This window comes from Carcharhinus amblyrhynchos, chromosome 4 (assembly GCF_965287045.1).
Source record: "Carcharhinus amblyrhynchos chromosome 4, sCarAmb.v2.hapA, whole genome shotgun sequence".
NCBI lineage: Eukaryota > Metazoa > Chordata > Chondrichthyes > Carcharhiniformes > Carcharhinidae > Carcharhinus > Carcharhinus amblyrhynchos.
In genome coordinates this window covers 105,524,578-105,552,377 of record NC_137327.1, presented here as the reverse complement: position 1 = coordinate 105,552,377, position 27,800 = coordinate 105,524,578, and the positions used below count along the sequence as shown (strand labels likewise).

Here is a 27,800-nt window from a genome sequence, read left to right as displayed (position 1 = left end):
TAACGCTCTGCTATATATGAAATTCTAACCTCTGGTTAAAAATTGTCTTGCTATGGAATTGCATGACAAGATCATTTTAAATAATCATTTTGTATTACAATCCTTTCAATTTGATGAAATATATCTAATCCGTCTTATGCTTGTCGATGATTGAAACAACCATGATTCCCTACCATTATAATGGTATCTGTAGCTTTACAGTGCTTCATTGGGTGTAAAATGCTTTGGGATGTGCTGAGGTAAAGGTGCTATATAAATGTAAGTTCTTTCTTTGTCTGAAATACATCAAGAAAACTTCCACTGGGAGCACCTTAAGAACAATAAAACTCAGCAACATTTTTATTAATGCATACGTTTGATGGGGTTCAAATTTTCCACATGATATGATATTGAATCACATGAATCTCCAAATTCTCCATTTAATTCTGATAAATGTTGAATTAGCTGATCTCAGCTGGGATAACAAAGAGAAAAGCTACAATTAGTATTCCTGGAGGAGTGAAAGCAAATCTACTGAACCTAAATTCTTATGTAATGATAGTTTAAACAAAAAGGCACATTTACTATTTGGTGCGTGCAGGATGAGGCTATGTCACCATAGCTGAATGGCCATACCATCTAAATTAAAGTTAGAAGTTTATTTATGCGTTACAAGTAGGCTTAAGTTAACAATGCAATGAAGTTACTGTGAAAATCCTCTCGTCGGCACAATCCAGCGCTTGTTCGGGTAGTCTGAGGGAGAATTTAGCATGGCCAATGTACCTAACCTGCACATCTTTATGGGAGGAAACTGGAGCACCCGGAGCAAACACACGCGGGCACAGGGAGAATGTGCAGACTCCACACAGGCTGTGACCCAAGCCAGGAATCGAACCCTGGTCCCTGGTGCTGTGAGACATCAGTGCACCATGCCACCCCTGCATTAAACGGATTAGATATATTTAATCAAATTGAAAGAATTGCAACACAAAGTGATTATTTAAAATGATCTTGCCATGCAGATGAATAGTGGTTACTCGTGAAGTTCAGAAGGACTTACTCAGTAAGAGAATCAAGGGTTATGGGGATAAGGCAGGAAAGTGGATTTGAGGATTATCATAGTCTTGATCTCATTGAATGGCGTGGCAGACTTAATGGACCGAATGGCCTCTTTCTGCTCTGACATCTTATGCTTGAAATGCATTCCATTATCATGAGGGAGGAGTCATTTATTTTGTTGGGTACGGATTCAGAGGCATCAGTTTATTCAGTCAAGAAAATAATCCGAGGAACAGGTTTTCTGAGTCAGGCTTTATCCTCACTCACTATCCCCTCATGGATAGTTTCAAAGGAAGACACTGGCTAACAGCGGGAGTGACAATTCTGCTCAAGTTACCTCTCTCTAGCTCAGGAACACAGAGGCCAATTATTGCTGCTTTGTTGGCTGAGATCAAATAGCTCAACACTGGGAGAATGGGCTTTTGATTTGTGAGACCCAACTATTCACCACTTTTATATCTGGCCAATACAATCAAAGAATATTCCCTTTATATTTTTGACATTTTACATTTTGTGAACAGCATATTTCACAAAGTGTACTATCATTTTACATAGTTTTATATTTTGCTTGACATAACTTTACACGCACCTTGCTTCAGGAAACAGTTACTGAAATATTCAAAGGGTTCATATCAATGGACATTTATTAGTACACATAGACACATTGGATCGAATTTTCATACCTGACTTCACAACCCCAAGTCAGGGGAATCAGCACTGAACTGTGGGCTGTTTGTTCTGAGGGGCCAAGTGCACTGGAGTCAGGTTCATCACCGCTGGAGATAGTGTGGAGAAAGTCACAAGGGCTGTTTGAAAGGACAACTCGGTACTCTGGGACTCCTTACTTGGAATGAAAGAGGACTTCCCTGTATATTCTCCATGCCCCATCCATGACTCTTTATATCCCTCTTTGCCCCTCCACCATCCATGGCAACCTATGCCCTGCTACCCACCCCATGGTATCTTATAGCACCTATGCCAATTTAGCACTAACTCAAGCCAATGCCTCTAGCTGACCATTATTTGCCCTTACACCCTCCCTGGTTGGCAATAATTCAGTAAGAAGTCTCACAACACCAGGTTAAAGTCCAACAGGTTTATTTGGCAGCATTAGCTTTTGGAGTCTCAAGCTCCTTTTTCAGGTGAGTGGACTTGTGTTCACAAACAGGGCATATAAAGACACAAACTCAATTTACAAGATAATGTGAGTCTTTACAGGTAATCAAGTCTTAAAGGTACAGGCAATGTGAGTGGAGAGAGGGTTAAGCACAGGTTACAGAGATGTGTATTGTCTCCAGCCATCTCCTTTCCTGCAGGATGTCCCGAGGCGTGGTACATTGGGGAGACTATGCAGACGCTACGAAAACAAATGAATGAACACCGCTCAACATTCACCAGGCAGGAGTGTTCCCTTCCAATTGGGGAACACTTCAGCAGTTACGGGCATTCGGCCTCTGATCTTCGGGTAAGCGTTCTCCAAGACGGCCTTCACAACATACGACAACGCAGAATCGCTGAGCAGAAACTGAAAGCCTAGTTCCACACACATGAGGATGGCCTCAACCAGGATCTTGGGTTCATGCCACACTATCTGTAACTCCCACGACTTGCCTGGGCTTGTAAAATCTCACTAACTGTCCTGGCTGGAGATAATACACATCTCTTTAACCTGTTCTTAACCCTCTCTCCCCTCACATTGTCTGTATCTTTAAGAATTGATTACCTGTAAAGACTCACATTCCAACCATTATCTTGTAAATTGAGTTTGTGTCTTTTTACGCTGTTTGTGAACAACTCCTCACTCACCTGAAGAAGGAGCTTGAGGCTCCGAAAGCTTGTGCTACCAAATAAATCGGTTGGACTTTAACCTGGTGTTGTGAGTCTTCTTACTGTGCTTATACCAGTCCAACATCATGGCATAACTCACTCAGCATCCAACATAGGAAGACCTCAAGAGCCATGTTGAGGAGAAATAAAATAAAATACTAAGTATCTATTACAGATTTCACTACATTGCAAAACACTCTCATAATCCCATTCAATACCTGTAAATCCCTTCAAGTATTTAATCCCTTATAAAGCAAAAATGCATGGATTCATAACCCTACATCAAGGGCAGGTAATCCCTTTATAACAATTGGAACTATCAAACTGTGAATTTACAGGATACTCGCTGTGATAATGATAGATTGTGGAGTCAGCCAAGTGGCAATAACACTATAATGATAGCTTGCAGGCTTATGTCAACAAACAACCATTAAAATTGTAAGCACCAGAGTTACAGCATGCTGGTTACCCCCCAACATTTATAGAGTAGGGGATTTAAATAACTTATTAGCTTGATAGTTCCACAGAACACATCCATCTTGTTCACACATTTATGTTTACTCTGAATAACCTTAAACCATACACTGAAAAATAAACCTTATTCCAGCAGAAATGGACAAATGGAGTCTGTTTGAACTCCGCACTAAGTTCAAATGGCCCTGCGGGGCTTGGGTTTCACATATATGAGAATCACCTCCTCCTACCACTAACACATCCCTCACACTCACCTAAGCATTTCTCTGATGAAAATAGCTTTGGTCAGAAATGGGGGGTGGGGGGGGGGGGGGGGTATGAGTTCCAAATCCAGGGCTCTGGTGCAATTTTGTCTCGGTCACAGAACTCTCCTGTCTGTCTGAAAATTTTGGTTGCACTGAGATTTCTGTCCACTTACATGGCTTGTCCTTTGGTTACACCTCTCAAATCCAACTCTACAGAACCAGGAAGATTTCACCCAATGTCTATAACAGTTATGTTCTGACCAGCATAACTGGGACCAGAGCAGAGCAAAGCTGCAATGATTTGTCCCATGCAGCAATTTTTGGTTAATAATTAATAAGTAACTATTAGGGTAGCATCGATTCTGAAGGTCTGGTTTTCATGCTTCTCCAGAATCCGGTACACAGAAGGGATGGCAGAGAGCCATCCATTCCTAGAAATGTATTGGCTGGAATTTACCGTCTTAAGTGAATTTATAGGAAGAATCACATTACTTACCGAACAGCTAATGGTTATAGCTGCTTACAACAAAAATTAAAAAGATACAGGAGAACTTAAATCAGACTAATCGTTTGATTTTGAAGGACATTTAAGGAACATTACTAATTTCACGGACTTCATGCAAAATGTACAGGTTTAAGCACAATCACTTCATGGGTGGTTCAAAGGCCAAAATGCAAGTTTCACCATGAACCTGACACTGAAGTCTGATTGCCTGTTTTACATTGCACTGCACATTAGGAAGCACTGCAACACATATGGTCAACTCTAAAGAGACAAACGTCATTGCATGTTGCATGTGGTGATATCTGACGGAAAATACAATAGTCTGGCAATGAACTCGGAGGCTATCATACAGTGTGTCTAAATCCATACTGGCATGAATACTAACCCTGAAGCAGCATATTTTCATGCTGGTTTGAGATTGGCACCTGCAATTTCCAAGCTTTAGGCTGCCAAGTTTGTGCTGCAGTTCATTCCATTGCCAGATTCATATAAAGGGAATTAACAAGCCTAGTTTTACACATCGCCTCCAGCAAAAACTTATCCAGCTTGTCAGTTTTCTCGTCTCAAGCATTAGCCTAAATTGCATTCACATCCCAAAGTCATATTCGTCTACAAATCATTGCAAGTAACATTAGTAGGCAAACATTTAATGCACTCATTAACCATTCGTCTATTTTAATGGGAGTGTTAACCCAACTAACGTAACTGACCAGTTGTGTTGAATGGTCAATGGAGAAATCTCACACAATTTTGAGATGTCTTCAACCCCGGCAACTGTAACTCATAAGATTATGAGAAAGACAAATGACACTCGCTGGCATGTCTCAGAATGGGTCTGTAAAATTCCAAGATTTTTAATGAAAGTTTGCCTTGTAGCAAGTTACCATTAACTGCCCAACCTCATTTCATACAAACTACTTCAAATCCAACAACTGCCGCCAGTAAACATGGCATGTCACTTCAGTTGCCAAGTTGATATGGATGATGTATGACTAAGCCATTGTATGTGACGGGGGCAAGAACTGCTTTTGTGCCACCTGGAGAAATTCTTCACTCCAGAACGATCTAGGATTTTGGGCCAGAGTAGAGTTTGCAGATCTCAGCGGAGTTGGCAGTTGCAGCTACAATTAGCTGCCAGGCTTGAAAGGGGAAATTCTACCAGGATTCCTGTTCCTGAACTCTATCCAGTGAACTTACTGGTAAATATGTGTACTAAAATAGGGTTGAAATAGGATTTGGGGTTAGTCGGCTATGCAGCCCATAGTTAATACTCTGCCTACACAGTTTAGGCAAATTGGATGCAATGCTAGTGATGACTCATCTCCAAGGAACCATGAAACTAACATGAGTCAGCAGGGGAAAGGAAGACAAAACAAGAAATGTTATTCAAGGGTTTCCTCTATGTGTGGAACTGCACACTGAATAAACTGAATATTAATTAATGAACGGATGTAACTCAATCCACAGGGTGAATTTGACAGCACTAATTTTTAATTGAGTGGTTAGTTACATTGGAGGACTGTTTCTGCAATAAGCAGTTCTTTTCAACCACCCTCTTTTCAGCTGCTTTTATATTGTGCTTAGTTAGATCCCTAATAGAGTAGTGTGCTGCAGTTGGAAATCTAGAGTAAACTTATTGACCAAGCAGAGGCAGTGGTGTAGTGGCATTGTCACTAGACTAGTAATCCAGAGACCTACGGTAGTGTTCCGGGAGATCAGGTTCAAATCCCACGGCAGATGGTGGAACTCGAATCCAACTAAAGTTTGGAATTAAAAGTCTAATGATGGCCATGAAACCATTGTTTAAAAAATCCAGCTGGTTCTCTAATATCCTTTAAGGAAGTAAATCTGTTGTCCTGAACTTAGCTGGCCTACATATGACTCCAGACCCACGTGGCTAGGCAAAAAATGCTGGCCCAACCAGCGACAATAACAAATAAAGAACTCACTAAGGCTGGTGGTTGGGAGGACCATTATTTGACATATCTTGCTGGCAGCCGGTCATTGTGAATCCAGCAAGACTGCCAGATTCTGGTTGTTGCTGGTGGCACTAAAAAGAAAATGTCACACCATGCAAATGTATTATTTCACTTAATCCTGATCATTATTTCATTCTCTTTTGTGCTTATAGAGTGCTGCATTGTCCCAGAGGAAAAACAATTCAGATCAGTATTCTTATTTCCTTTTTTGACTGATGATCCATTTGAGATCCACAAGAACGCTTCAGACCAGTGTTCTTATTTCCCCAGTTATACTTTTATTCCCTAGTGGGATATTAAACAAGACCCAATCTGACGTAAAAATACCCATGCCACTCTCCAAATAGGGATGTTTTCCCCAGTGTCCTGGCCAACCTTTATACCTCAACTAACATACTGAACACAGATTATCTGGCCATTTAGTTTATAACTGTTTGTTGGAGTTTGCTTTGTGCAAACTAGTTATCCTTTCCATATTGCAACAGCAACAACATTTCACTAGTACTTCATTGACTGTGAGGCATGTTGGGTTGTTCCAAGGTCATTAGAAGAGTTTATTCATTATTTTTCTTTCATTGCCAACTTTTGATCCTATTGGGTAATTCTTTGCCTTTTGTTGCATTGAAAAATGACTTGCTGCAGTCATTAGAAAGAAAGTTGAACCGTCGGTGTCCAGGAACGGGCGCAGACCTTTAGATGGAACTGACTAGCTGCTTCCAATATAGCATTGCAATTCATTACATGGTTTTTTGGATTATTAATGTTATTCTTAACATTCCATGGGTGTTGACTACTTGTGTGTTCCTTTTCCCCCGAATATTGGACAGATCCCTCCACCACGAACATGGAAACAAATTAAAAAGAGATTGTAAAATTACAAACATAATCGGGCATTACAATCCATCTACAAAAAGGCCAACAATTTGGATCAGATGACACATTAGTGCTATGGTGAAATCCAAATATAGGAATCTTGAGCAATTTTTCAACTTAAATCAACATTCTAACCCCACTTAATATTCAGCCCCGGCAATTACTTAAAGTTTATTTATTAGTGTCACAAGTAAGCTTATGTTAACACTGCAATGAAGTTACTTCGAAAATCCCTTAGTCGCCACACTCCGGCACCTATCCAGGTACACTGAGGGAGAATTTAGCATGGCCAATGCATCGAACCAGTGTATCTTTTGTATTGTGAGAAAAAAAACGGAGCATCTGGAGGAAACCCACGCAGGCAAGAGAAGAACATGCAAACTCCACACAGACAGTGACCCAAGCTGTGAATCAAACCCAGGTCCCCAGTGCTGTGAGGCAGCAGTGCTGACCACTGTGACTGACTTTGATATAACCCCTTACTGCCTCTTGAGGATGTTTCAAAGCTCTTCACGGACAATAAATAACTTCTGAAGTGCTGTCATTATTTTTAATGGTGGAGTATTCAAGAGAATCCAAGTAACTCAGTACTTCAAAATATACTGGCACCAGTCTTGGATACAGGACAGAACAACTGAATTTGGGGAGAAAGTTTCACTTTTTGAAAAGCTGGATATTTACAGGTTATTTGCTAAGTATAATTCTCGTAAGTCAAACAGGCAAGAGAAAAACTATAATTGCAGTTTTCAGAAACCATTAGTTCACCTCGAAAACGTGCAGCCCAAGTTCAGTTAGCAAGAGAAAGTAATACCTGATAGTTTTATTCAATTGTTCTGATTGGTCATTACAGATAACTCCATTCTCACTGAAAAGAGTAGGTTCTTTTGTGAAACACAACTGACGCATGGATTGAAATGTGTTCATCTTATAATAGTGAAGGTGAGCATTTATAAACTTACATCTACTTTGATCTGGTTTTCTCCATAAAGAGAGGAAAATGTTCAAGTGATGGTGTAAACCTATTCCTTCTGCATAATCTTACTATGCTCAGTTGCATCTGCAAACAAAGCCACTTCTACACTTACATCTGGAGGAAGATTTTAGATGAACATACTTTTTACATTTAGATTGGGCTGTGAGTTTCTGCTGTTCCACTGGTTTCCTAGATTGACTCACATGAAGCAACTCTCTTGAACCAGTTCCTAACTTTAAATAACCCATGCCGCCATTTCCAACTTGGTCTTTCTTGTTTAAAAGGGAAATCTGCACTGCTGTTGTCAACAGCATTGATTTAGTAGAAAAGTACCTTAAGAGTTCAGATGAGCATCTCACCATATAACCGCACCATCACTAATGCTTTATTTTTCCACCTCTGTATCATCTAACTCCACCCTGTCTCAACTCATCTTCTGTTGAAACACTTATCCATGGCCAGAATTCTCCAACTTCATCCACGACTGGGATTCCTCCAGTCCTGCTGAGGTGAATGGAGGTTTGGCAGTGGGGCACAGAATACTGGAGAATCCAGGCCCATGTTTTCCTTATCTTTGGAATCGACAATTCATAAATCTGGCCACCTTCCCAAATTCTACACTCTGTAAACCAGAGATGTCTGAAACTCTGCTGATCATGTCTTTACTTGCCTCAAGCCCAATTTACCCATTACCCCTGAGCCCGCTGGCCCCCAATTCAGCAACACCTCAAACTTTAAAATACTCATCTTTTGTATTCAAATGCTTATGTCCTTCCACTTCCAGAATTCTGGAATCGTCTCCAGCCCTACAACCCTCCAAAGACATTTGAGCTCCTCCAATTTTAGTTTTTTGAATGTCTCCAATTTCAATCAATTCACCAGTGGCAGCTGTGTCCTTAGCTACCAGAGCCCTAGCTCTAAATTCACTCCCTAAACTTCATCCCTCTTTTAAGACAATGCCTCAAACCTGTCCTATTTGCCTTTGTATCTCCTAATGTGGCTGATGTTGAGGACGTTTCTCTGAAATGCCCTTGGTCTTTTTGCTACAGTCAGCGTGTTAAGTATTAGTTGTTGTTCCACCCAATTAGAAATCAAGCAGAAGATCCTTTGATCCATGGTCTTCCCAGAATGGAATTCAGCCAAGATGAATTCCTGGTTCGACTGCTGCTCTTTACAGAGATAGCTGGTTGTACAATTGGCAAACATTTCCCTAAGATAAAAGGACAGGCACAAAATAGACCAGTGTTCTTAACCATTATTCCTAAGCTGGAAAGTGCATGTGTGCTGTTGTTTTAAAATTATTGATATCTGCCACCTGCCCCCACATATAGAGTGATAGCTCGTATCTGGGGTCTCCTACTTACGCAGGCTCCATGGGCAAAGTAATGAGAGCTGTTGAATGGTGGTTCAGCAAGTACAGGAAATAAATACCATGAACTAGTCCATCACACATGGACAAAAAAAATGAGTAAAAATCCAAGTCTTTCCCTTGTATACAATGCCTGAGAGTCCCTGGATTCTTCCTACATATCAATTTAAAAACAGCTCCAATAAAGGCTCAATGAGTTCATCCAGTGTCTAAAATGTATCCTGTGCTGAGTTAGCTACCCTCCATTAGTATTACAATTAGCTGTTTCCTCGGGTTATGCAGGATAACAATCATTCCGAGTCCATATGCTCCTCAGTGACATGCAACAACTAGTGGTGACAGTGCATTTGTATGGATATCAAGTGAAGATAGAAATGGGCACTGATGTAATGCACTGCAGTTGAATATCTGACTGGTACTCACTGTCAAGGTCTGTGCAAACAGTGGTTGTTTGAGTAAAGTTTCACAGACTAACTGATGCTCCCAAAATCCTATTCTCAACAATATTTATATTCCAGAGAAAAGAGAGAACTGCCATGGAGAAGAGTAGAAAATGAGCTGATTTGAAGAACTAAAACACAACACTCCCAATGACCTTAGATTTGAAACACCAAAGATTCTGCTCATGTGTTAGTATAATGCAAAAAAAGTTTAATGAGGAAATGGGTTTTGCACAAAAGACATTAAATGCGTCTAAAATATACAAAATGAAGTACACAGGCCATACCAAAAGTACAGAAAATGTATAAATTCCAAAATGAATTTTAATTCAAATGAAAGAAATGGTACGTCCACCACTAAGATTGAAATGGAGCGGTTTTACACTACATTGCACTTACTCTTATTGGATTAAATTCTTCAATTTAACTATTGCTTTTAATAGGTACAACTGCAAATTGCTTCATTGAAATCACAAGAATAATAAAATCAACATACACAAGCGCGCAAATTGAATGTTGCACATTTCACATAACATTGCAAGTACGCAGTCAAACCTTATTGTTACAAACTCAGACCAGCCGAGCAGTCTGGCTACGCCTCATTTGTGGCTGTCATCGATGTGACCAATATTTTTAAGATGCAAATTTTTTAAAAAATGTATTGTGCTCTCTACTGCGAAGGCTGGATCATGCAAAGCTGTGCGTTCCACACACAACTGTCACCCTTGAGCTCTTTGCCAAAAAAGGTGACCTCTCCTCATGTGTGGTGACAAAGGTCTTCAACAGATCGTCAGAGCTAGGCCTAACCGCCTTTAACTGAAGTGCACAGGTGTACACTTGCTTCTTGGAATCATAAATACCAAATCAAACCAAGTCAATTGTCCCCATTCTCAGTCCAGAGGCAATAAGATCAATTCCAGCACCCATTTTGTGTAACCTCTCCTTCAAAACACACACACTGGCACAGGCTGAAGACTAAACTACCAAGTATGTGAAGAGCATTGATGGGAACTGACTGAGTTAGGCAGGGATTTTCTTTGAAGACCGGTGAGTTTGTAACAATAAAGTTCCACTCGAGTCAATTAATTTGCATGACAACATGTTGCAATATCAAGGATGAACATTAGCCCATACTGAACAGCTTCTTTCAAAACGAACAAGCACTGTCTAGTGTATTTCAGTTTAATAATAGGATTGGTTCCCTCTTCGGACAATTTGAATGGCCAAAATGAGATAACCAAAATGGGAATCGGTCACTCTGTTCTGACTACTTCAACACTGTACTTCTTGTATAATATAAATTTTAAAAACATAACATTTCTGTAAACAAAAACAAATGACCTGAGCAAATATGTTTGCCAGCTCTGAAAGAACATTTCTTGTGGAATCCATATACCTTTCTGCTCTATTTGATTTATTGCATGTGTTCTGCTTCTTTGATTTACTGTTACAGATAAAGCATCTACAGTATTGTAGATCTGTATGGAATACCACAGAAAGAAGTAATCCATGGAAGCTGCAAATGGCATTCAGGGCTTAACCATGGGATTATTAAGTAGGAATTGTACAACAAGTCTGTGCTGCTGCTCTCACCTATCATTTTCAAATCTGTTGTGAAGATTCAAAAGAAAAACAGTTTACTTGAAATGCAACAAAACGCATGTCCAGTATTAACTGTAAATATAGTAACAATAAGACTTCACACAAGCCAGTAGCCGCAAATGGATCTTAAAAGAGCACCATCAACAATGACATGACCATAGTTACCAAAGGTGAGAAGGGCCACAGGTTTATCATTATTAAATCACACCTTTTATCTTTAATTACAGCCTAGTTTCTGCTTCACTGTGTTAAGTAGGAGGTATAGTTCAATAAACGTGTTCAAAGAAGTCAAACAAACATTTTTGGAAAGGTAAAAATACAACATTTTCACAGACTTGATTAAATATGTATGGCATTCTTAATATTAAAGTGCACACGTATCTTTAGTGCTCTCTACCACAAAAACAAAGACAGGGCATCAATTTAAGGAAATGCCAGAACAAAACATCTGGGAAGCTCTCCCCTCCCCCTTCCACACAAACCCCCCCAAAAACATCATCAATAGAATATATTCTCTACAACTGTGGAAAGCTTAACCTACACTATATAAAAAAAAGAGGCATTTTCTAGACAACCATGTGTCATTTTAGTGGGCATACTGTCAGATGCCCACAGCTGAGCAATGACTGAGTGTCTGCACCAGTTCAATTGCACGTTCTGCAAAATCAGGTTACAGCCTTGTTTACTGCTCAGCCAATCCTCAGGAAAACCACAATCTAATACTTCAAGAAGGTAGAACTACTGACTCCTAGTGGTTTAATACATAGAGGGTCTGGAATCCCAACAACTTAGCAAAACAGCTCAGAATGGGGGAGGGAGGCCGTTTAAAATTTGTATGGATTGAATAGAGCCACAGGACCCAGTGAAATGTTTATTCACACCAGGAAACAAGCATATTGATGGATGAATAGGCTCCAAAAAATCAGTGAAACGCAATTCCTGGAGCTAAATGCTTCTGTGAATTTGAGCTTTAAGTTGCTCGGTGAACTAACCCTATCTTATTGGTCTCTCTCCGTTTTTTTGTGTGTGATTGATAACACAGATTACTGACCTAAAATGCTAGACAAAAACAAAATCTACTCACAGGGAAAATACTTGAGACAAACAGTACATGCAATTGTCCTCCAAGCAGTTGAATAATTAACTGAGCAGCAAAGCCGGTAGCGGTTTGGCTCCAGCTACGGTTCCGTTTGCCTACCAGGGTTAAACAGGTCTCAAAGGAACGCAGCACAGTAGAATAATGGAGATTCAGAGAGCTACATTAAAACAGACATTACAATGTTCAATAGTACACACTGTTCTGCCACCCATTTCATTTGAAACATTTGCATATCATTTTGAGGACTTTTGTTGCCATTAAGGTTTGCAAGTACATCCTCCCACAACACATCTGTCAATCAACATGCTTTTGAAAACACCTGTATCACCATCGTTCTTTCCCCTCAGTCCTCAAGATAATTTTGGTGCATATCCGTTTTCTCTTCATTTTTAACTGCCTCATTTTGCTACAAGGATTTGTATTTACCCCCAGTCTCCTATTTTTCACAAATATGTGGTTGCGTTAAAAGCATTAGAAGGGTTGGCACGAGAAAAACGAGGGCATATTTTTCAACTGTGACTCAGGGGGCTGGCTCTGTAAACTCAATACCAATTTCTTAAGACACAGACGATATGTGGTATGCCTGCTGCCTATGTAATTCAACGTGCCTGTTCAACACTTTAAAAATAGACAATTAATTTAGGCAGCCAGACTCCAGCATGCGCGATGATACAGAAGTCACATTAGGTGTATCAAAACTTGAATAATCATGCTGTTGTGTTTCTGACATTCCGAGGTTTGACAGCTTGAGAATTTCACTGATTCTACGGAACGGAATTGAGAAGCACTTCTTTTCCCCTCCTCCCCGGAGACCTCCAGATTTAGAAATTACAGAACATTCCTGACAAAAGCATGTTCATTTAAACAGAAAGGCAATGGTTGATTCACAGCAGTTTTATTACAAGTTTTTTTTAAAAAATATATTGCTGTCTTTGTTCTTCAGTATAATGGGATACTGTTTTGCTGTGTAATGTGTGGTCTGTTCCTCCCTTCCTTACTGCTGGTGCCAACGTCTCTGAACAGAAACCAAAAGATCGATTTTGTACAGCCTCACACTGCACCTGCACTACGCATCTCAGGATTCCTGTGCTTGCTACTCCACAGTACTTTTCACAACTGCTGCAGCTTTCTGTACACCCAGGAAGTACTACAGTGCCACCTAGAGACAATATTGTTGAAACAACAACTCAGCAAATCACCACCAGCTAAATGCCACTTCATTCTAATTTCTCTCTCCAACATTGATGAATCACAAGCTGTTTACATTTCAATGCCTCAGCCATGCATGACCATTCAAGGCTTTTAATCTTCAAGACAAGATCTCTGTGTGAGGGCCAGTTAGAATCTCTGCATTACCTGTCTGGTGTGGATTGGCCCTGCAGTCTTGAAGCCTCCCTGACAGCTGCACTCTGATACGCTGTAGGGGTCAGAGCTGCTCGAAGAACACTTGGACAGGGAGTCGCAGCCCACCACAAATGTGTTATCCAGCGGTAACTCTTGGATGACATGGTGTTTCTTCACTGGCACCGGAGTCTCTGGCTTGATTTGAAAGGAGGGCTGTGGGGAGGCCGACTTGTAGTGCTTTCCTAGATCGGGACTATCTGGTTTAAAAGTGGTAGGCGTTTTGCCCCAGTTGTACTTCCCCATAGTCTGATCCTCCAGTTCCACCGGAAGGTCCAAAGTGCCATTGATGTGTTCGTGGGCCGGGTCGTCGGGTTTGGACTCCTCAATGGTGACAAAATTTAGAAGAAGGTTCTTTGGAGACCTCTTCTTCTTTCGTTTCTTTTTCTTAATCTGTCTGTTTTCCTGATTGGGAGAAACCCATTCCCCACTCTGTTTCCCCTTCTGCACAGTTTTGTGCCTTGGTGTGTGGCGACAGCGCACCAAAGCAGTCACAAAAATGACAAGGATGACAGTCATAGTCCCAGCTATGATGGCAATAACAATCTTAATATAGTCATTGGTCTGTGGAGTCATTTGACTGTCCCCAACATTCTTGTCCAAAGGAGTCTCCATGCTCTTCCGCACCAGCTCTTGGACATAGGTGAAATTATTGATGGTTTCGTTCAGAAACAAATGCACGAGTGCCATGGCATGCAAGGATTCAGGCTGTCCCAAGTCGATGACCTTCACCACGAGTCTATACAAACCATGGTCTGATGTAGTCACCTTTTCTTGCAAAGTGATATTGCCAGTCATTGGATCAATGGCAAACAGTCCTCTGGAGTTCCCACTGACAATGCTGTAGCGAAGCTCTGCGTTCATCCCTGTGTCATTGTCAATTGCAAAAACTTTCCCCACCACGGAGCCAGGGTTAGCGGAAGTAGAGACCAATTCATATGAGAAGTTAGATGGAGGGTACACAAACACTGGACTGTTGTCATTTACATCAACGACATTTATAGTCACCCTGGCCACTGAAGACCGTTGAGGCCTACCTCCATCCACAGCCATGACTTGAAACGTGTAGGAACTTTGCTGCTCCCTGTCAAATGTAATATTGGGCTTGATAACACCACTGGTGGGGTCAATTATAAAGTAACCTTTGTCATTCAAGATGGACAGGCTAACGGCCGCATTACCTCCAGCATCTGCATCTGTAACTGTGATAAGTCCAACTGTCCCATACATGGGTAAGTTTTCAGGCACGTAGAAGTTGTACTCACTGTGTGTGAAGGAAGGGCTGTTGTCATTTTGATCCAACACAGTCACAACCACAGTAGCATTGCTCTGAATGGAAGGCCTTCCTCCATCCCTGGCCAGTACTGTAAAGACATAGCGGTCTTGCTTCTCACGGTCTAATCTCCTCATGGCTGACAGAATGCCAGTTCTCCGATCTACACTGAAGATGGATGGGGCATTGGGACCCAGGAGGTAAGTGATCTCTGCATTTTTCCCACTGTCTGCGTCCGTGGCACTGATTTTTGTTAACTGTGTACCAGGGGTGTTATTTTCAGGGATTGACAGGCCAATTACAGGCTGATTAAAAACAGGAGCGTTATCATTCTCGTCCTTCAGTTTAATCACCACAGTGGCTGATTGATTTAACGGTGGTTTGCCTGCATCAGAAGCCACTATCTTAATAGTATATTCTTTAGTGCTCTCATAGTCCAGCAAGGCTGCAGTCTCTAACAAGAACTGGCTTTCAAACACAGGTTTCAAACGATATGGCACATCGTGATCAGTGAAGCAGGTAACTTTCCCATTTAAATCTGCATCCTCATCTGTGACTGTTATCAGTGCGATTTTGGTATTAAGTGGTACGTTTTCGGACAGCAAGACGGTGCCATTTACGGGGTTAATGATGTACCTGGTGTCGATGGTTGGCACATTGTCATTGACATCGGTGATGTTGACGGTGACCACAGCTCTGGACGGGGTTGAGCTGCCGTCGCTGGCCAAGATGGTCAGCTTGTGGACCGGGAACTCCTCGCGGTCCAGCGGCTGCCTGACGGTGATCAGGCCGGTGGCGGCGTCAACGGCGAAGAGGCGCCTGGCCAGCGCCGACACCTGGTTGCTGAAGGAGAAGCGGACCACGGCGTTGGAGCCCAGGTCGGCGTCGGTGGCGTGCAGCTGGATGACCGAGGTGCCCGTCGGCGCGTCCTCGGGGATGTGGACGTCCACCTCGCCCTCCTTGAAGACGGGCCGGTTGTCGTTGACGTCGGTGACGGTAATCTGGAGGATGGCGGTGCTGGACCTGGGGGGCAAGCCCCCGTCCTCCACCTTGATCTTCATCACGTAGGTGTCCTTCTGCTCGCGGTCCAGGTTCTGCTGGACAATCAGCTGCGGCCACTTGTCCCCCTCGGGGGTCTCGATGATGTCCAGCCCGAAGACGCTCTGCCCCTTGAGCAGCTCGTAGTGCTGGATGCCATTGATGCCCACGTCGGGGTCCAGGGCGGAGGGGATGGAGTAGCGGGAGTTGACGGCGGTGTTCTCCGGGATGGAGATGTTGATGACGGCCGAGGGGAAGAGGGGCGCGTTGTCGTTGACATCCTCGATGAGGAAGCGCATCTTGACCAGCTGGAAGACCTCGTTGGGCAGCACGGCCACCTCCACCTCGTAGAAGCAGCGGCTGTCGCTGTAGACGTTGGCGCAGAGTTTCTCGCGGTCGATGCGGTGCGGGGTGGTGTAGAGCTCGCCGCTGCCGCCCTCCACCCGCAGCAGCGGGGCGTCCCCGGTCTTGGACACCAGCTTGAAGGTGAGCGGCAGCCCGGCCGCCGCCGCCGCCGTCAGGTTGAGGTCCCGCACCAGGTTGGCCACCAGCACGTTGTCGGGCAGCTCCTCCCGCAGGGTGTAGTCGCGCTCCTGCCCGCCGGCCCCGGCTCGCAGCGCCAGCAGCCCCAGCAGCAGGTAGCGGGCGGCGGCGGCGGAGGCGCCTCGCCACACATCCAGCCCTCCTCGCCTCTCCATCAGCAGCAGCAGCAGTGGTGGTGGCGGCGGCAGCGATCTCTCTCTCTCCCTCTCTCCCCTTTTCCAGCAACACCGCAGCTCAGCTCCTCCACAAATCAATCTCACCCCCTCCCCAAAATAAAAATTTTAAAAAAAGCAGCAACTTCTGCAAACAGGAGAGAGGGGTGGGGGAAAAAAAAACAGAGAGAGAAAAACTTAATTAAAAACTTCAATTACAAGTATATTTGGGAGAAAAAAAATAAAGACATGCAAAATTACAGGAATATTTCGAGGGGGAATATTTCAAACTCTTTTTAACAGTGGATCGCGCTGCCAAGTGCAATGCAATGCAAAATCTGAGCTTCTGCACACTTCAGAACGAGCAGTTATTATTTTTCCCAACCGAATTGAAAGATCTAAACGCCAACAATTTTATTTTTCCCACCAACCGAAACACTGAAAGCAATCTATTATTTTTTTATCGTTTCCCACCCAAACTGTAACATTTAAAGCAATTATTTTTATTTTTTCCCACCCAAACTGTAATATTTAAAGCAAGGTTATTTTCATTCGCCCAAACTGTTTTATTTAAAGCGATTATTTTTATTTTTTTCCCCCCACCCGAACTGTAATATTTGAAGCAAGACATTACTTTTTTCCCACCCAAACTGAAACATTTAAAACAAGCATTTATCTCCCCTCCCTTCGCTCGTACACACACACACCTCTCTCCTTTTTCACCTCTTTTGGGGGAAACGCTGTTTTCTTCAATAAAAAAAGAGAAGAACTGGGGGGAAAAAGTCAGGTCAAGCTGTGTCTTGCGGGAGGAGACATGCTGCTGTCTGGGTGCTGAAGTTGGCAGGAGGTGGATTTTGTTGCTACTCAGCTTGCGCCTCTCCTCGCTCTCTCTCTCTCTCGTCTATCTGTGCGTCCTGAGTTGGAGCTGCTGCTGCTACTGCTACTGCACGAACTCAGCTCTCCCCGGCTTTGCAGCTCTGTCTCCGGCTCCGCCGCAACTTGATAGCCCCGCACCGCCTGAGCGACGCCTGCCGCATCCACTCAGCGGCCGCCGCCGGCCCCCCTCTCCCTCCGTGCCCCAGCCAGGCGCACCTCCCACCGGCCGCCGCACCGACCAATCCACAGTGCCTGCGGGCGGGCGGGACTCCCGCACCACCGCCACCCCTCCTAATCTACATATCTACACCCCATTGGCTTCCTCCCACCCTGACGTTACAATGGAAGGCGGAGCCTTCCCTTCCCAGTTGGTCCCGAGAAATTCTTTGGGAATAGAAATTGAGGAACACCTTTGCATCAATGTCCAAAAAAGCAGGAATTTAAAAAAAAACAACGCGGAATCACCTATTTGCTCATCCTAAATGATCCAGAATTATATTTTTTTTGCAGCTCACTCAAAAATCCTCACATCTCCCTCCCCACTTCCATACATCTCCACACACCCTTGATGTCTGCAATGCTGTAATATTCCTGCCCGGTTAAGTCGTACTTGACTGAGGTGAGATGTGCTACACAATTCCACTCACCCTGGCAGGTTTGCTTTTTTCTATGCATTAGATTTCTCTGTCTTTTACTCGTTGCATTGAAATGCCTTTTCTGCCCCTTACACTTGTGAGGAATGGGTTGTGGGCAAAGCGCTAATTTATTTGCTGACTGAAAGGTTGTGTTTCCAACACTTTGCACAGAGTTGGGGCTCCTGTAGTATGTTTCAACATCGATTTTATAATGCTTGGAACAATGTTTCCACTGCGCCTCCTGTTTCCTGTTTTAAAAAAAACGCATCACTGAAAAGAAACTTTGCATTTTAGTGTTCCCTGTTCTTACGATGTTCTGAAACATTTCACAGCTAATTAACTATTATCTGAAATACAATTGCTGCTGCAACATACACAGCCAATTTGCACACAGCAAACTAACAGGAAATGAAATAGATACTTTCTTCTGCTGGTTTTAGTTGAGGGAGAAATATTGACCAGAACAATGACAGAAGTCTTTTGCTCTTTCAATAATGTCATGCAATCTCTTATAATTTTTAAGTCACAAGTACGGCTTACATTAACACTGCAGTGAAGTTACTATAAAATTCCCCTAGTCACCACACTCAGGCACCTGTTCAGGTCAATGCACCTAACCAGCACATCTTTCAGAATGTGGGAGGGAACCAGACTACCCAGAAGAAACCCACACAGACACAGGGAGAACATGCAAAATCCACACAGACAGTGACCCAAGCTGGGAATTGAACCCAGGTCCCTGACACCATGAGGCCACTCTGATCACTTTAGAGATCAGACAGAACCTCAGTTTAATGTCTGGTTTGAAAGTTGGCACTTCCAAGAGGTAGCCCTCCCTCAGTCCTGTACAGGACTGATAGCAATGAATAAGTGTTCAAATGTTTTAGTGGGGCTTAATACAACATACTTCTAAGCCCGGAGAGAATGATGATACTTTCCCAGGGCTTTCAAATTGACAGTCAGCTTTCATATTAATCTATTGAATGATTGCATAACATAAGGCTTAGAGCATACAGCCATGCAATTAATGTTGTTGTTTATCTTCTCACACCTCATGGTGCACAAGGCAGACTTTCATCTGTTTCCATAGCGAGATTTTTTTCCTGGAGCAGGTCACTACCCTGATGCCAGAGGCTTATAGCTTGAGGGTGCCACTCCACACCAAGCATGGTTGGCCAGAAGTCTCTCTCACTCTCACTGCCAGCCAATAGTGTGTATTGGAAGGATTTTGCAGGTTGATACTCAACCTGTTGTCCCCGTCATGAACACATCTTTCTTGGACATCAAGTCCTGGGGTGGGACTCAAAACCCAAGCTCCTGGCTCAGCGGCAGGGTCATGACCCACTGCGCCTCAATAATTCCCTTAATAAATATGGAGCGCTGTTTACTTAAACATAAATTATTACATTTTTTTCTTCTGGATCAGGTTTTTTTGGTCAAATGTAATTCTACGACTATAAAATCATCAAGTAAAGTCACTATTCAGCAGAAACAGAAGAGAAATAATAAGCATTTTGGATCGACTAAGTAACACATCACTTTTGATGCCATATCATTGTTGATTTGTGCTGGAAATTCAGGATAAGATACTTCTCCACTGATATAAGGGTGATTACATTGAATCAGAGTTCTCAAATGATTTTATTTGAAGAGCCTCTTTTCAAATAGATCAGTAATAACAGACCTTCCCATCAAAATTATAATGTAATATCATAAAACAATGAAAAGGTTCAGCATGTTTTAATAATGTGATTTCCCTTCAAATGTTTTAATTCTAATCCCATTATCAGCAGCGGTAAAGTCTACACTATTATGATCTAAAATAGGTATTTTTTTCCCCCCATGAAATGTCTAGAATACTGCAATACCCCGTCTCACTCCAAAGCTGCAGCATGGTGGAGTCACAAACATTGTTATTGATAAACTTCTGGCATGTTTATGCCACTCTTAGAATCACAGAATCCCTTTAGTGCAGAAGGATGCTGTTCAGCCCACTGAGTCTCACTGACTCTCTGACAGAGCATTTTATCCCATCCCTGCAGTTAGGGGAGATTAGTGACTCAGTGCCCATCTATGCATGCTCCTCTCCTCAGTGAGACAGCCAGCCCAGTCTATCCTGCACCTGTGGCGGATGCAGCCCACTCCTGTCTCCCAGCTTACAGCAAGACCTGCTCCAGCTGCTGCTTATTTCTTATTTGACCATTGCTCAACCATAGTGCAACCAGGACATAATTATCAACTGTACAGCTCTCAAGATGCTGAGGAGTCAGAGCCTCCTTCTGCACCGACCATTATAAATCATTGTATATTTAGTCGTATTGGAAAATAACTATAGTGGAGCATGTTATTGTTAATATCAGATGTTCCTCTGTCACAGTTGGTAAAATACTTCAGCACGAGCCCAGCAACATTATTGATTATTTTGTGGACTTCCTGTAGACACCTGAAGGTCCACAAACCCAAGTTTGTGAACCATTGGATTAGATTTTGAAGACTTTTAAAATCTGTAACAACTCCACTATCAAGTAAAACAAATACAAAAACTATAACATACTAACCCATTTATTGTAAACTGAGGAATACACTATTGTCCTACGAAATTTGATTTTAACACGGAAACACCCTCATCAGAATGTTACACAAAAGTAACTATGCATGCATTTGATCTATAATTGGCACGATTCTCAACTGCCAATTTTAGCAGACAATCATACATGAACACAGGATAGGAAGGGATGAAAATGATCAGTCATAGAATCATAGGATCCTTACAGTACAGAAGCAGGCCATTTGGTCCATTGAGACTGCACCGACAGCAGTCCCAACCAGGCCCTATCCCTGTAACCTCATGTATTTGCCTTGCTAATTTTCCCGACACCAAGGAGCAATTTAGCATGGCCAATCAACCTAACCCTTTGGCGTTTGGGAGGGAACAGGAGAAGCCAGAAGAAAGCCTCGCAGGCACAGGGAGAACGTGCAAATTCCACACAGGGAGTCACCCAAGGCCAGAATTGAACCTGGGTCCCTGGTGCTGTGAGGCAGCAATGCTAACCGCTGTGTCTCCGTGGTACCCCTTAAGTCCATTAAGTAAAGACCAAAACAGATTGTGCAAAACACATACTGCAGTGGTCACTCTTCAACTTAAATCTCTTAAGAAAAGAAAATGCTAAAACATCCCAGACAGCCACATTTCTGAGATAAAGTTGGCAGCATAATTTGTCAAATCAAAGCCATGCAACCTATATCCATTGGAATACATGGTATCTAGATTTCAAGAATAGTTCTACTTGAATTCTAGAGAACTATTCTTGAATTCTGACTCATGGTCACTTCTCCCAGTTCTCTGTAAATTAAATATAGTTAAGCTGAACACTTTTTCGATGGTAATAAGCTGACTTGCTTTACCTAATCCATTACTGTTCCTAAAAAAGTTAAAGTTTCCTTCTGTAACATAAGGTCCTTACTTTTTATCAAAAATGTTTTCCTAGGCAGGCTACTTAACAAATGTCTTTCATTTTTAGAGTGCTGCTTATTGTAGGAAAGAGAATGAAGGAGCAATTGTGCTTGTTAATGCCTGTTTTATGTCCAGTACTTGCGCTCCACAGTTCCAAAATGGGGTTCATTATATACTCTTTTATTAGATTAAAAGAAGTCAATAAGTTAAGCAAAAATGACAGGTGACAGTCCCTGGTGGGGCACTGTAACTAAAACAAAGCTTCAAAAAGAAACTTAACAAGTTAAACTGAAGTGTCATTCTTGGGGGTGATGATACACCCCAGCCCCCGTTGCTCCCAATGGTCTCAGAAAGCCTGAAGCAAACCAGTGGACATCATGTTCTCCCACTCCAAGGCCACCCAGCCGTGAATGTAGCCACAGTAGAGGGACAGACGGGTTGGATGACTCCCTTGACTGCATGCTGCCCAGACCTGTTAATGGCTAACTGGGCTAGACCCAGAAACAAACCCACAAGGAGGCCCTCTTCCCTCCTGCCTTCCCTTCCACAGTTGATGATCAAAGCTTAGGAACATAGGGATGAAATGCAACACTTTTTCGATGGTAATAATCTGACTTGCTTTACCTAATCCATTACTGTTCCTAAAAAAGGTTAAGGGGCAGCCCCTTCAAATAACTAAATAGGGACTGCAACCTCAAGCAATCTATGTACAGGCAGACCATCCATCATGTATATACTTATGGGTGAATTGTGCTGAATGCCACATTGGTGAGATCATTAGCAAGCACGTAGTGCAGGTCCAATGGAAGATGAAAATGTCAATCATCCTAGAACACTGATTTGCATGACTCCACCTCCCATCCTGCCCACATGCACTATTTGATTTGATTTGATTTATTACTGTCACATGTATTAGAATACAGTGAGAAGTGTTTCTGGCGCACTATACAGACAAAGCATACTATTCATAGAGAAGGAAATGAGTCAGTGCAGAATGGTGTGTTACAGTTATAGCTAGGATGTCGAGAAAGATCAACTTAATGCAAGGTAGATCCATTCAAATGTCTGATGGCAGCAGGGAAGAAGACCTCAAACTTTTGTATCTTTTACCCAATGGAAGAAGATGGAAGAGAAAATGTCCTGGGTGCGTAGGGTCCTTAATTAGGGTCCTTTGCCGAGGCAGCAGAAAGTGTAGACAGAGTTAATGGATGGGAGGCTGGTTTGCATGATGGATTGGGCTACATTCACGACCTTTTGTGGTTACTTGCGGTCTTGTGCAGAGCAGGAGCTGTATCAAGTTGTGAAACCACCAAAAGGAATACTTTCTGTAAAAGTCACCAACTACCTACAGGTTAGTTACTCCTTGATTTCATCTGGCTGTTGTTATGATTCTACATGCATTAAGTGCTTTCTGTAGGTATTTCAAGTTTCAAACTTCTGCAGCAAATGATGTGGGCTCAAAGATTTCTTTTTACTTATGTGAAAGTTTCTTTGCAAGCTAGGTGCTCACAGACATGGGTTCATTAGTTGATATTCCCCTTGAAATACAGCATGATTGGGAGAATGACAAAAGCAACACAGTGAAGGATAAGCAGCTGGACAAGAAAGGAGGAGTAGAATTCTGAACTGGAGGTCGTATATGCCCAAGGTTCCGAGAGCAATTACCTTACCTTGTGATCAAGGCACGATTCAGCAAGAAGATTTGTTACCTAATGAAGCCACAAATGGAGCATCAGAGCAGGGCAAAGATTGGTTTACCAGTGGTAGACCACCGCCAAGGTGACTGTAGTGATCAATTTTTATCCATCTGGTTCATTCCAGGATAATGCCAGTTAGCAACATCTCACAGTTTGACAGAAGAAGTCATTTCCTATTCAAGAGAGCTAAATGTATCTCATTCACTCTTGTCAGAGACAACCAGGGACAGTGAGAACGTGACTTCATATGGTATAGAGTGTCATTAACTTTGCTTTCCTGGCAGCTCTACCCTTTCCCAGAACCAAAAAGTTTCACTCTCTTAATAGTAAGTTGCTATGCCACTAACGGCAGCATATCTTGCAGATCAGGGCCCAATATCCTGGCAGCAGTTGTGATGTCTTCATTCTGAAGCAGCTCCCATGCAGCTGCATTTGAGCCACTCTAACATATCAAAGCCCAATCGGAAGAAACAGTTCAGATCAGTGTTCTTCATAGAAGCACCATAAAATTCCTGCAGTGCAGAAGAAGGATTCAGCCAGTCGAGCCTCCATTGACAACAATCCTACCCAGGCCTTATCCCGGTAACCCCATGTTATTTACCCTAGCTAGTCCCCCGGACAATTAGGGGAAATTTAGCATGGTCAATCAACCTAACCCAGACACCTTTGGAGTGTGGGAGGAAACCGAAACACCCGCAGACACAGGGAGAATGTGTAAACTCCACACAGACAATCACCTAAGGCAGGAACCGAACCCGGGACTCTGGCACTGTGAGTTAGTAGTGCGAACCACTGTGCTACCATGCCATCCTATTTCCCAGCTTCTCACATATTTCTTATTTCCCATTTTTTTCTGGTGATCCATTTTACGGTACGCAAGAGCATTTTGGGCGAGTACTCTGATGTCCCCATTTTTACTGTTTATTTTTCCTTTCCACCAAGGTGGCTCCTGGATACAAGGGTTAACCACTGACAATGAGGCTGATAACTCTGGTGCACAACCCAATCACACGTGGGGCTGTGCACATGCAATGAAAACTATCTTACCACATAAAATGGGATAGCACAGAGCACTGGGTGCTGAAACAAATGCCTGCACTTTCTGGAGCACTGTGGAAGAGCTCTACAATACTCAGCAGAGCAGGTGTCAAGATTTACAGTATTCTCTCCTGCATTCTGCCATTATGAGGGGACAGTCCTTTCCATACAGCAACCAGCCGAAGAGCAGGACCAAACGGAGGAGGAGGAGGAGGAGGAAGGGACAACCTCAATAGCCCCTTTCTGCCTGTACTATCCATGTGGAACTCCAACGTAAGTAACTACAATCTCAATTCCCCATTCGTTGACATTCCAGACCGTACCTTTTCTCTATCGTTGCCCACCATCCTTTGTTCATAATGGAAAAGTAAAATTCACCACAAAATAATTCTTTCAAATCAAATTGATAAGTAAAATCATGTGTGTCTTCCCTCTGCCTTTTCCCGTCATTATGCTTCTTTGCAGTGCTAGCACAGTGGCTAATGTGAAGAATGCTGAAGACAGTATTGGAGAATAATCTTGAGTTGCTCTAAACTTGAAGGTCCAAATACTTGCTGCACTCTCTCGGCAAGAGCAGTTGTTTGAACTTGCTGGCTGACTGGCAACATTATGGGTACTGATGGAGTGGCAGGCATGGAAATGTAAACATTGTCTCCCTCAGGGAGAAACACAGGCTCCCCATAAAACAAACCTCGCCACAACAACACTAGTAATCTGCTGGAGGATAAATTTCTGGACAGCTGTGACACTCTGTAAACCACGATGGCAGAAGTCCAAGCTGGCATGGGAGCGAGCTGACCTTGCATAACATCAGTCTGAGCGCTCAGATGTTGGGTGACTGCTGTTTGTGCTACAGCAGAAGCTGCAACATCATTCATTTGATGCTGCACCATGTTTGGGTTTGGAGTTGATCAGGGCTGAGAGAGACAGATTTTAATCAGTAAGGGAATCAAGGGAGTAAGGCAGGAATGTAGGGTTGAAGATTATCTTGTCAGATCAGTCATGAATGGTGGAGCAGATTGGATGGGCCGAATGGCCTACTTCTGTTCCTATACCCTTTGATCTACCACTTCCATGGTGAAAAGGTTGGGTTTTGAGCTCTACAAAGAGCCCGGTGTGATTTTGGTGTTGAACTTCTCCTCACTCCTCAACATTGACCACAGGCTTTCTGACAGGCTTGCCAATGTTCCAAGTATTTTGTGACCATACCTACTGGAATTCTTCTATACACTAGCCCTTTAAAGTGCCCATCCTCTGCAGCAGAACCTGTGAGCAACCTGAAACCCTTTAAATATATTTGCTTCTGGCCTGGCTGTGGCAGGCTGATGCTTGGCGTCTCAGCATGTGCAGTTCCTGCCTGTAATTTATTCTCCAAGCTGTGTGCAGTGTCTGTATCTAAGCTGGTGCTTATGATTTTGCAATCAAGTGACAATGCTGTGTCTTTGTCATCATTCTCTTCCTGCAGCCCCTCCACTGCCTGCTTATGCTATGTCTGTTGGGAAAGAAGAAAGACAGAACTGTGTGCTTTGCTGAATGAGGGGAACTGCAGCTTATAATTCAAGACTGAATGCAGAATGAACGGGGACTTTGATGTGAGAAGGAGGATTATGTCTGAGGATGCAGCCATCTTTGATGGTTTTATCCACTATTGGCCATGACCTCATCAATGGATATCACAACAATGGCCAGCACCACTAACTTCATTGGAATTAAGACGTGCAGCAACGTGACTTTGGTTAGCTTCTAGTTGTGTACTGCCTGTCCTGGAAGAAAGAGGGAAATGTGGGAGTTAGTGTCCTACAATCTGTTTGGGCGAGGTGGCTGCCATGGTTGAATACTTGACAGTGAGTGCAAGCTGTGAGATGTGCGTGTGAGCCTTCCAGCATTGCTAAATGTGTGAGAAGGGACTGTTCAGAGTGAACCCTTATTTTATAGAGATTGTTGGGCAGTGAGCGATATGACATTTGATGATGCACTTAGTGACCTTGATCAATTGTGTGGGCTTATTCGATGCCTTGCAGCACTGCATCCAGCTCCTCTGGGCTTGACGTTTGTCATTGACTTTCATGGCTATCTGTTCCCGCTGCCTTTTGGGTGTTTATTCTGGGAACCTCCAGACCCTTTGTAGCGACATGGAAACCTCCAGATCCTGCTTTCTCTCATGTTTTTCCATATTTCACTGTTTCCAAGTCCAGATACACCTCCTTCAGGACTGCAAGCACAGGTTCTAGCCACAAAGTGCCTCCCCTTTCAGATTTACAGAGCAACTTAAAGTGGTACCAAGATGTTACAATTCTAGGCTCACTGTAGATGTGTGTAGCCAATGAACAAGGTTGTTAGTGCTGGTCTGCATTCAAGTAAGCATGGTGTTGTCAGACTTCTTCAAATAAGCAGTCAGTACAAATTTGTCATACTTCCTGTAGTATACTGAACGGGCTTGAGTTAGAAGTGCATCATAATGACCACACACTTCCAGGCACCATCCCATTTCGCCAAAACTATCCTTAATATGTGGCTGCAGGAGTTTTGAGATTGGTCTTGAAAAGTAATGAACCATACTGATAAGATGTGTCTCAAATTGTTAGCTCCGTTTTAGATAGTTAAAGGGTACCAGGCCTGCATAAAAATATGTTTGTACCTGAACCGTAAACTAGATTTCTCAAATGCAGCTACATATATTTCACTTGGACTTCAAGGCAACAGAGTTTCATTTGCCTGTTACAGAGCAAACAAGCACAATATGTTGTGTGTGTACGTTGATGTTCAACACCAATCTATAGTTACAAAGACTAAAATCTGGCTGATTCTGGATATTGATCAAGAGACGTCAAGCTGAGAAAACACAGTAGTGGTCCAGTATACAGCAGTTAGCCACATTTGGAAATCATTTTGAAAAACCCCAGAAAGACAAGCGCACACCACAAGTGCCAGCTGTCATTGACTGCAATATGCTCAATTACTGGCTGTTTAACCAGCTCATCAGTGCTGTGTGAGAAGTCATAAAGGGAGCACCGCTATGCAAAACCTGGCTGTGCTGAGAAAATGCAGATCAACTATGTAAAGTTCAAGGAAATACCTTAAAGATACTTGCACTGCAATGCTGTTGACTACCACTTTATGTCCATACACCCCAACAGTAAATAATTCAGGTGTAAACTATATTAAAGATATAAAGGTCAGTTGAATTTACCATAAAGGTGAACACTGTGGAGAAAACTTGAAACCACTGCAAAGATCACATACAAAGAATCTGGGTCACATCTTGGGGT

The 27,800-nt window shown here is 42.9% G+C and overlaps 1 protein-coding gene across 1 annotated transcript in view; it reads right to left on the bottom strand.

The window, feature by feature from the left end:
- The window catches only part of pcdh11 (protocadherin 11), a 633,690-nt gene extending 616,971 nt beyond the window's left edge, over positions 1 to 16,719 (bottom strand). Inside the window, exon 1 of the mRNA XM_080187718.1 lies at positions 13,781 to 16,719. Coding sequence (XP_080043844.1) covers positions 13,781 to 16,435 — 2,655 coding nt within the window. The 5' untranslated portion in view covers positions 16,436 to 16,719. The remainder of the gene's footprint in view (positions 1 to 13,780) is intronic.
- Between the last annotated feature and the right edge of the window lie 11,081 nt (positions 16,720 to 27,800).